At 39.9% G+C, this 10,734-nt stretch overlaps 1 protein-coding gene across 2 annotated transcripts; it reads right to left on the bottom strand.

The window, feature by feature from the left end:
- On the bottom strand, positions 1-10,474 carry tcp11l1 (t-complex 11, testis-specific-like 1). 2 transcript variants are annotated; one of them, XM_069181467.1, is made up of 10 exons: positions 9,973-10,474; positions 7,806-8,031; positions 7,154-7,286; positions 6,814-6,934; positions 5,346-5,566; positions 4,771-4,907; positions 4,145-4,335; positions 3,726-3,907; positions 2,424-2,596; positions 1-1,849 (listed from the first exon to the last, which is right to left on the bottom strand). In XM_069181467.1, exons 2-10 carry the CDS (start codon positions 7,963-7,965, stop codon positions 1,611-1,613), a joined length of 1,557 nt encoding a protein of 518 aa, XP_069037568.1. In that variant the 5' UTR covers positions 7,966-8,031; positions 9,973-10,474; the 3' UTR covers positions 1-1,610. The 2 variants fall into 2 exon arrangements, with proteins under 2 accessions (XP_069037568.1, XP_069037567.1); XM_069181466.1 differs by having other exon boundaries at positions 7,806-8,013; positions 9,973-10,473.
- Positions 10,475-10,734: the final 260 nt, after the last annotated feature.

Below are 10,734 nucleotides of genomic sequence, written 5' to 3'. Positions count from 1 at the left end.
TTTGGGTTGGAAGTATTTTATTTGAGTAAAGCTGCAACAAAGCCACATTGGTATTACATAAGCAAAAAATAATAATTCCTGTAAATAACTATCAAATAACATACCTCACCTACATTGTAGATGAACACTCTAAAAAACATTTGAGCCTTTTGCCAGCTTTCAAACTATGTGCAAAAAAGACATAAAAATGGCACACAGTGCCCACTTAAATTTGTGTTTTGCCTTTCTAAAAATTATTTCCTATACATATTGGAAATCAAAAAATGGATTCTAACTCTTAATGAAAAATATTCCAAATTTCCAGTCTAAACCATCTTTCTTTTAAAATTATAATGCTGTTCTAGACCATTAGAAAAAATTCTGCCTATGGCTGTATGGAAGTATGGAATCAAAACTACATTAAATATGAGCAATTTTAAGAAAATCACCATGATGTAAAGTAGCACAATTCATAAAATGCATAAGCTATTTAAGTTTTCAAAGTTGGTATAGCTAGGTTGGTTTGTATAAAGATAACTGTCCACAGATACAGATTCTATTTCACTGCAAGCCATATATGATGCTTTAATTACAAGCTTGCCAAGTATAGGTCACAAGACGTTTTGTAATAGGTTACAATAAAGATCTTTCAGGCTTAAAGCTGTGAATTTTATGTGGGTTTGAAACGAAGAGTACAAGACGTTTTCACCTGCAGTGCAGAAGAAGTGCCAGGAACACCAGCCAGCAGCAATAGCCATGAATATTGTTTTACTTTACTTATTGTACTGTCGAGAAATGTTTTAACCAGTGCACACTTCTTTGAACTTTTAACCTTGAGATGTGATTAATGATAAAAAGGCCATTTTTAGTAATCTCTAACCAAAGTTTTGTAAATTTGGTAAACAAATCCGCACATCTTAAAGAGACAAAATTCATTTTATATCTTATTCTGTAGTTGACCTGATACATTTTCAGTTTTTGGGAATTACCTTGGAGAAACACCGGAAAATTAATTTTACTGATTTTTAACAGTATTCCTTCTGTTCTTATAGTAAACTACTTCATGAAATGTTCACCGTGATGGAAAAGTAGCAGCATCTTTAATCGGTACTATTGTCCAAGACCTCTTCATCTCTAAGGGTGAATTCTCTTCTAAACCAGACAGGATAATTCAGCATCTGTAGGGGTTTTCCAGTTGTCAGTTGTTTTTCAATTGCTAATCTAATATTATTTATTATTAAGTCACAGTGTAAGACTGATAGTAAAGAAATAATTCCACGAAGTAAAAACATTCTGCTGCTTTGCTTAATATAGCACACTCACAGACAAATGATCCCTGCTCCAGTTTATTTTGTAAAATGCATAATATCCAGATATTTTTTTCTTTCTGTGAAAGTGTTAAATTATAAAGGAAGCTGATGAGATAGTAGCTGTGTATTGTTAACCATTTTTTTTTAAATAATAGTTTCACTTGAAGAATAATTCAAAGTCAAATGAAAATATCAAAATGCAGCTGCATGGTTACATTTTACAATTAAAGTGGCCAAATACTGAACAGGACTGATTAAATTTGAGATCTACGGCCTTGGGGCAGGAGCACTGTTTAACCTAACATATACAGTTATTGTTCATCATTGTCCTGTTAGTTGTCTGGTGGCAGGAGGATGATCTCCCTCACTGAATATCTCTCTGAGGATCTTATCATAGTATGGGGAAAAGACCATTTTGTTGTAGTTAACCAGGCGGCTGAATTTCACAGCTATTTCCTCCATTTCTTTCTGAATGGGGACCAAACCCCCTGGTACAACAGGGCTGGATTTCTGATGGCTAGACTCAAGGTAGCCCATTAGGAATGTCTGAATGCGGGAATCTGAAAAAAAGAAACATATTTAGCATAAAGAACATATTTAAAAAAAACTTCATAGCTAGCAATCATCTTGGCAACATGAATTGATTTTGATACCTCTGTGCTGTGTAAAGCACGGTACTTTAAATCAACTGATCAGTCATCTAGGCACTTTTAAGAGCCTCTTTTATTACCTCCATCTAGTTAAGTGCTTTTATTTTTTTTAATTAGGCAAATAGCTAGTAGGAATAAGTAAGGGGAATTTGACTTTACTTAGCACTACCTAGATTATTAATCTAATGGCCATAAAGAGACCAGATGCAAAAGACGAGACAATTATGTGAAGGGCAAGACATGAGGGTCTAAAATCATTAGCATCATAGTCTGTATTATATTACTACAAATATACAAACCAAAGAACAGCAGGGTGGGAGAAGACCTTAAATTTTAATTTTCAGGCAGTTAAATAAAAAGTCTGAAACATGTTACTATGTTCTTGGTTGTTTGGTTACTGTCCTGATGTTCTTTGCTGCAATCAGAACAAGATTTGATCTAAAAAGGAAACCCCTGGCATTTCAAAGAGTAATGAAACTGTTACCGATGAGTTTGCGGATGGAATTGTCTGGATTTTTCACGGCTTCAATCTGTCCTTTCAGCACAGTTTCCCTGTCAGCAGAAAACGGGGTGAAGCCATGCTGGGCCAGGCAGCTATTAACCTCCACACAGATCTTCTCTCCAACTGTAGCAAAGGCCTCGCTGGCATTAAAAGAACTTGCAGGAAAAAAAGGAAATGGGGCAATTAATAAAAACTTAGGGGTTTAATTCAAGAATAAAAGCTGTCTTTCAAATGTTTTTTTCTGGTTACGTGGAACACCAACACTGCTCTCAGGGGTAGCGGACTGAAGAACCTGTAAAAGGCATTCTTCATGTAAAAGGAACTGAAATGCACTGCCAGCATTTTATTTAGGGTACTGCAGCACTGGATATACAGTATATGCGCTTTTCATAGCAACCACTAGAGAGCATTCCCATCCTGGATACAGTGAACAAAATATACCATATACCATGTATTATTTATCTTTCCTGTATGCAAATGTGAAAGATAAAGTTTAAAGTGTGGCTGGCTCTCATTGCTGCAAAACTGCATTTTTATGTACTTGATCGGAAGATTTTAGCCAATCAATCATGAGTTGAAGCACTGTGTGCATTAAATTCAGTTCTGATTTGGCTCTCAGTGAAGCTGGTATCCCTTTAATTATACTCCTTACAACACACCAGTCTATGTCATCATACCTACAGTGTAGTTCAGCTCTTAAACATCATAAACATCCCTGTCCACACTGATGGACTGGATACCTTTGTATGTGGACTTCAAAGTGGAAATGTGATGGACTGTGATTTTGCCTACCTGTTTTTCCAAGAACGCTGTGACTAGCGAAAGGTTGGATTAATGAGGCAAAAATGTTACGCTTCTTAGCTTCTCTTAGCCTAAGGCAGTTTTAGGTATAAACATTGTTAACAGTTTTCAGAAGGAAATAAAAGCCAATAAGACTATTTTGTTAGAGGAACTGAAGAATGGAAAGAGAATGTTAAAATAAAAGCCAGTGTTTCAAGGTGAAACGAGTCACACAACATGAACAAGGGACCACATTATGTTTTAAGTAAAGGTCATAGATAACATTTTGTGTCAATAACTATGAAGTCTGTACATGGTGATGTCAAACAACATCTTAATTCCTGGAAGCTTTGAGTAGTAGATACATTTTTTTTTTTAATAAGGCTATAAAAAGTGCTCAAACTTGGAATAAGCAACTCTTGTGCTTTAATAATGTCATTAATAACCCCATAACCCATCTGATGCACGAAAAAGGAAAAAAAGGATCTGTATGAAATCACTTACGGGTCATGCATTCCTGTCAGGAGCACCTTAACACTGCTTTTCAGCTTTTCAGCAAACCCAGGGAGGCCAGAGATAGCAGCTCCAGCAATGTTGTATGTGATCAGCATCACTGCCGCTATTCCTGTCAGTTGCTCCAGGTCCATCTGCATCTCTTGAAACCGAGTCTCGTCCATTAACATTGTCTGGCAAAAAGAGGGATGTTTTTAACCCATAAGGTCGATTCCCACAGAGCCCAGAGACACGCGACAGTCACTGCAACCCTACCGTAAAGCAGTACGTGCTTGAAAACGTCGGGTGTGCATCACTGAAATGGGAAAAAAAACGACAAATGCAAAACAAAGGAGGGCGGTGCATTGGTTTAAGAAGGCCAACCCAAGGTCGAGAGGCAGGAGAAGGAGAACAGGTGGCGGGTGACCTACCTCGGGGAAAGGCGAGCGAGTGTGGTCCCACTTGAGCAGGCGCAGGTACGCTTGGTTGTGCACCGTGAGGGGGGACAGAGCGGGGGCCCTGAGGCCTGCCGCCCCTGCGCAGGGAGGGCTGGCCTCTGCTTCCACATTGACGAGAGCGTTTGCTGCATCCTGGAGCCACTTCTGAGTAAAGTCCAGGGAGTCTGGAGAAAGCCGAGCTTATTACTCTGCAGGTCAACATCTCCGAAAGGGGTCGTCTCATCGCACCAGAGGCACTCTTTAGGGCTTAGGCTTTTGAGAAGGCCACATGCAAACTACTGAGTAATTGTCACGTATTGTATGGTATTTGATTAGGTGCCTAAAGTGGAAAGGTTTTATCAGGAAACTAAAACTTGCCTGTGGTATCAATCACATCAGTCACTGTAAACTCAATTAGTAATAAAATACCTACAGCGTAATCAAGAACGTAATCTTTTAAGAATCTCATTTTCCATACAAAGATGAGTATGTATAACACACCTATTAAAATACAAAGCTGTTAATAAAAGATTAATGACATTCTTATGTATGTTACAGGCAAGTGCCACTCACTGCAAAGGCTTGTGAAAGAACAATTTTAAACAAGGGAAGTTACTCACTGGGTTGTTTTTCAATGAATTCCTGGAATTTCTTCCTCTCGTACTCAACAGACTGCTGCATTAAATGTGGTCTAATGCTGCTTACTGCAAAATTAGCCATATCAATCTTCATTAAATCCATTACTGAGAAAATGGCCCTGAAAGACACAGAACACATCTATAGTATCTGTATCCTGATGTCTCTTTAGAAAACCCCTACAGGAGGCAATACCAGAAAAAAATACAAATGCTTCTCTCTTTACAACCACTGGACAGTATACAGAATATTTTAAGTACAACTTAACCATTCAAATCTAATCTTTAAAGATTCCAATTTCTTTACTATAAAACAGAATACGACAGAGGGTGTCAAATAAGCGTCTCAAACTCTCCTAATGTGGGCTTTTCAAAATACTGTCGCCAAGCTTTTGTATTCATGTTTCCTTCAATGCTTAGTAACTACATCTTTAATAATACCAGTTTAATTCCACAAAAGTAGCTCATACATACAGTGGTTATTAATGCAACCATACTCATAAGATCAAAATTAGGCATGACTGATTATAGTCAACTTTCACGTGCACGTTCTCCCGTACTTGAACAGAGGAACAATGGCGGTGATGTCACGCAGCTTTTTGATCTCCTCGTCTCGAGCTGGGGCGCACAGGGTCCCCATCATGCTGATCACAAACTCCGCCACCTTGTTGATGTCCAGGGCTCCGTTTTCTGCCTCTTGCCTGATCAGCTCCAGGTCCAGAACCTCGTTAATCTGATTACGCAGGCGGCTGTGGCCAGGCAACAGGAACGACAGGAGAGTCTAGGCACAGAGACGCAATCCTTCAGCAAACCGGACTGGCGACACATTGAAAGGGTTGTGGTTCGGGATAATTAACAAAGCAGAGAAAAAAAAACACGTCTCGTTGATAACGCTGCTGTGGTCTCACGTCAACACTCAGTCAAGCAGCTCATCAATACTGACTTAAAAAACAATGTGTCCAGTTTGATGATCTGAAGTAGTAAATAAACTTAGAAAAACCATGGTAGCTATACAGTTCCAGTTTGTCTAGCTATGTGATTGAAAATATACAATTCAATTTTTCCTTCAAGACAAAAGTAATGTTTTCTACTCCTCCAAACTACCTGGCCATGGTGGGACTATAACTTAACACTACACAAAAAATGTACATTTTTCAACAAATGAAAAAACTAATAGCAAATAGTACTTATATTACCATGTAATGTACTGGAAATGGAAAGGACATGTAATGGAAAGGGCATGTTATACAACCTTGGCACAGGAATGCATTCATAGACACTGGACACATTGTGTGCTGTACTGTATAAATACATGCCATAACTAATCCTGACAGGTGTAATCTTTGTGAAGACCTACAGATATGTTTAAAAATGCAGTGCTTGACATTCCCAGAAAATGTATTACTTTTTGAATTACAGTAAACTGGCAGATTTACATTTTAAATTCAGACATTTATCACAGACTGCAATCAAAACAGCAAAGCACAAGGGAGAAGAATGAAGAAAGGTACAGGATCTGCAGCCATTCTTCACGGAAATTCAAAAGCCAGCAAAGGTGCGTTTAAGGGCCACATCACTTTCACATCTCCATTTAATTTCCTCAGGCGTAAGTGTAACCAGCTGAGGCGTCAGCCACTGTGATCTACTTTCTGCTTTGCTAAAACAAGGTACTTGAATCAAACCTTTTCTGTTCTGGAGAACACAATGCATAACTGAGAATTACTGCTCTATTTTCTCTCTGCACACAGACTTGCTACCAGCATTCTTTCCCTCACTTCTTCCCCTGTCCATTAAGCCCATTTTCCCCTCTCAAAGCAGTTGCATCTATAAACGATGCAGAAACACTAAGACAAGCTTACCGCAAACAGGAAAAATATGAATCATTTCAATGTAATTCAGAAATTGAAAGTTATTTTTGTTATTCTGTAAATCATGGTGTAGTTTCTTGTCCTTAAAACATCAAAACCAACAAACGGGATTTTTTAAAAATATCAATCTGTTTTACAGGACCAGTACCCCAGCTCTCACCTCCTTGATCTCTCCCAGCAGTCTGATTGCGTGGTCATATGTAGGAGGATCTTCGCTCAGCTGCGCTTCAAGGCAGTCCCAGAACGCTTTGTGTACGATCTCTCGCACCCTTTTCTCTAAACTAGTCACCCAAACAAGAAAAAAACAAACAATTTCCTCTCATTAAACCAAGTCATATTTCTGACAATTGGCTAAAACTAAACTCAGGTTTGCCGCTGAGTTTCAGCATTTCTGAACAAGATTCAGATGAGAAACCCTGAAGCGATAACAATGTGATACAGGGCACGTGGTCATATATGAAGGGCTTTACTTGTTCCCCAGACAAAATGGAGTCTCTTACCTGCCCTCTGTCAAGTGTGAGGGCTTCACCTGGAACCCACCATTGACCACAATCTCATGGGCCAGGGCCATGTTGGTCACACCTTTGGCTGTCTCCATCAGCTCCTCCACTGACACAAATCGGGGAGGACTGGCTGTAGCAGGGAAAGAAAATCAGTTTTTTTTTTCTTTACAATGCCTTAGGGCAACACATACTGTAGATCGTTTAAGGAAATAACACTCACAGAATATTTTAGGAAAGGAAACTGATTATGGGCAGCCTCACAGCGCTAAGGCCCTGGGTTCAACTCCAGGTCTGGGGTGCCATCTGTGTGGAGTTTGTATGTTTTCCCCATGTCTCCCGTGGGTTCCCTTCAGGTCCTCAGGCCTCCTCCCACAGTCCAAATACATACTGGTATGTCAATTGGCTGCTGGGAAAATCGTCCCTCGTATGAGTGTGGTCATGTCTGTGTTTGCCCTGAGATGGATCCTCATTATTGTGTCACCTCCCTCCTGCAGAAGTACAGGCACTGGTGCGCTCTATACCAGGGTGCATATGGTGGCCCAACGCCCTTACAAGTGATTTTACATGGCTGTCTCCGTTATATGTTGACCAAACTCACAGACTAGTGTGCATATCTGTTAAAACAGCGTGCCCGCCCTGTGAGACCTACACGGTACACTGCCGCCCCCGTGGGGGCTGGGGGTGCGCTGTCGCACCCTCTTCCTCAGAGACTCTTCTGAAGGGTCCAGGCTCTCTGCACGGTTCCTCGTCTCACTGGGATCATCCAGCTTGTCCTCCCCAGATGTCGGCTTGTCCGAGTCCTGAGACATGCTTCTCCCAGCGCTCGTTAGACAATCAGCTGAAGATACAGTATCTCCCTGGAGCCAGACCAAAACCTGCAGTCAACAGCAACACCCTTTTGCCCTTTACCGTCTTACATGTTTCCCCATGCTTGTTAGACATTTTCATGTTAACCACTGGATTATAAATATCACTATTTCACTATAATATTTCACCCAGACAAGCTTGGACATAAAAAACAGTTCTGAGCATTTCTTGTTTTGTTTTTTTGTGTTTGCAGTGCTGTTTGATATACTGAGAGAAAGGTGTTGTTTGTTGAACAAAATTCTTCCATCTTAATGTCAAAACAACTTTTGCTTAAGCAGATGTCTACAGTTTACAGCTAAAGGTTTGTTTTTTTACGTATAGCCTATGACAAAATGAAATAAAAAATGAATTAATTGTAAAAAAGGAAGGTTTTATTTCTTTCTTAATTTTAAGAAGCATCCTACTAAAGATCAGGTAGAACACCATAGTTCTTGAGTCACACAGTGAAGAAACCAAAGGATCCGCTGAAATGAAACCAGAAGATGTTGGTATTCCTAAAAAGGCTTCCAAACATCTGCAGCTGGAACACTGCTCCATAGGATCAAGGACCCCAGTATTTCAGCACGTCTAAGTTTTAATGCATTTTTCCCAAGAGCATGCACAACATTTGATCCCAAACCACAACACACTGCCATCATCATTCAGCAATGACTGGCACTTATTGGTACTTCCGCCTTCGTACAAAGTTGTCCACTTGCATGCTGAGCTGTGAAGTGGGAAAGCAGAAGAATGACGGAGAGCCTGACAAGCACCACCTGCACTGTGAGTGAACTGAAGGCTTTGCGCAGAGAACACTGTCAGTAACAAATGACAGCTCTGCTGGCTGACGGCATGCAACAGGTGAAGCTAACCTGAAACTGAAGTCCACTTTCGAGACCAAAAACAACTGGACCACAAAATTCCTGCTACCACTGCACTCATGAAATTAGCCTTAGGTTATCATCTTGGGTGTCTAGTCTTGCTAAGCTTTCTTGCAGGAATCAGGACAAAAAATAGCTGACTTTGAACAATTAGACAAATAACATTGCTGCAAACATCTGGAAGCCAACTTCCTGTCATGCATTAGCTGTCTCTACTTGACAAATGCAGTTTATACAGGACATTGTGTTCTGAATAAAGTGTTTGTGACATACGTACAGTGCATTCCTTCGGCCTGTTCAAGAACAGGAACAAAGCTCTGACAAAGGACCTCAACTGAAAAAAAACCCAAACATTTCTGCAGTTCAGAAGTGTTTTCCCCTACTCAAAATCGAGCATCCGACAAACTGAATTTAAATGAGAGATTAATTTCCTGTTGCATTCCAGTTGGCCTCATGAAGGGACTTCTGAAGGAACTTAAATCAACCCTTCAGAATTTAAATGGAACCAAGATACCTAAAATATAGCTCTCCAGTGCCTCACCTTGTTTTTTTGAGCAGGAATACCAATAAGTAGGACGGCACATAGCCCATGCTTCCTACAGTATCAGAATTATTACCCTGTATAAGGAATTAAGAAACCCCCGATGGGAATTCATTGTAAACCACAATACCCACAGAAGACAGGTTCTTGGCAGTTACACTTGGAACACTGCTGTGACTTGTGGATAAATCTAATCTTATCCTATAATATTTTATGGATTATTTAGATTTATTTTTCAGCCGTTGATATGTTTAGCTGTAAACGACTGACTGAATCAGTGCCATCTGGGTGAGCAAAGGTAAAAATAATCAATTTAGGAATGCATACATAAGGTATACATTGCTAATTAAAATAGTAATTCACAAAAATGGCAAAAAAGGATTCACAACAGTATATGATACGTTTTGTTTAGCTGGAGGACGCGTTTAATCCAACAATGCGCCATGTTATTCGATTACTATAATATGTATATGCAAAATGAATGCCAAATATAAAAAAACGAATACATCGTTAAATCCAACATCACAGACAAAGCTGAAAACACGAACCTGCTCGTTCTCCTCTGGTTTTCAGTGAAAAATGGAATCAGCTAAAAATAACTGCAATACGGAGTTAAATTGTAATAACGTCCTTGGCCTTTGCAACCAAAGAATATGGTGCGCCTTTAGATTTCGCTGGAAATAAAGTGCTATAGAAAGAATAAGATTCTTCCAGAATCAAACGAATACAGCCGGTATAATATAGGAAATTATCGAGCACGCCACCTCCCAGCTCAAACAGACGACGCTGCCATCTCTATTTACGGAAATGACGTTCCTACAGTCGGCACGGCTACGTGGGAATTGTAGTTTTGTTTTTGGTTCTTCGACTTTCTTTCCTGTTCAGAGGTCGCGCACTTGCAAGAGAACTACAACTTCTGGTAGGCGGCTTTAAAACGATGCTGGGATTAAATTCCAGACTGTTTTTATTTTCCCCCTCAACGCCCTCCCAGTCGTAGTTACTGTGCTGGGAATGTGACGGTCGTCGATATTATCTGTGCAACAGCTCCCTTAACCCGATCTTAAAATAAGTTCTTTATCGTCGGAAAAGAGGATTCCTCTTCCTTGCATGTGTTTTTCTTTATACGGGAATCAACTGGCGACCTCAAGCGGCAGATCCGTTTTTATTTTACTTTGCGCAGAACGCGGTCCTGCACTGGTTCGAATGGCAATGGGATCTGACGAAACCCACTTCCCAGATTTGAAAGCTTACAATAAAGCATTCAATTGCATCTGGTGTAGATCAGTATTAAATGTTCTTTAAGTTAGTTT

The sequence above is a fragment of the Lepisosteus oculatus genome, chromosome 21 (assembly GCF_040954835.1).
Source record: "Lepisosteus oculatus isolate fLepOcu1 chromosome 21, fLepOcu1.hap2, whole genome shotgun sequence".
NCBI lineage: Eukaryota > Metazoa > Chordata > Actinopteri > Semionotiformes > Lepisosteidae > Lepisosteus > Lepisosteus oculatus.
The sequence above is the reverse complement of the archived record's forward strand: the minus strand, read 5'-3'. Positions and strand labels throughout refer to the sequence as shown.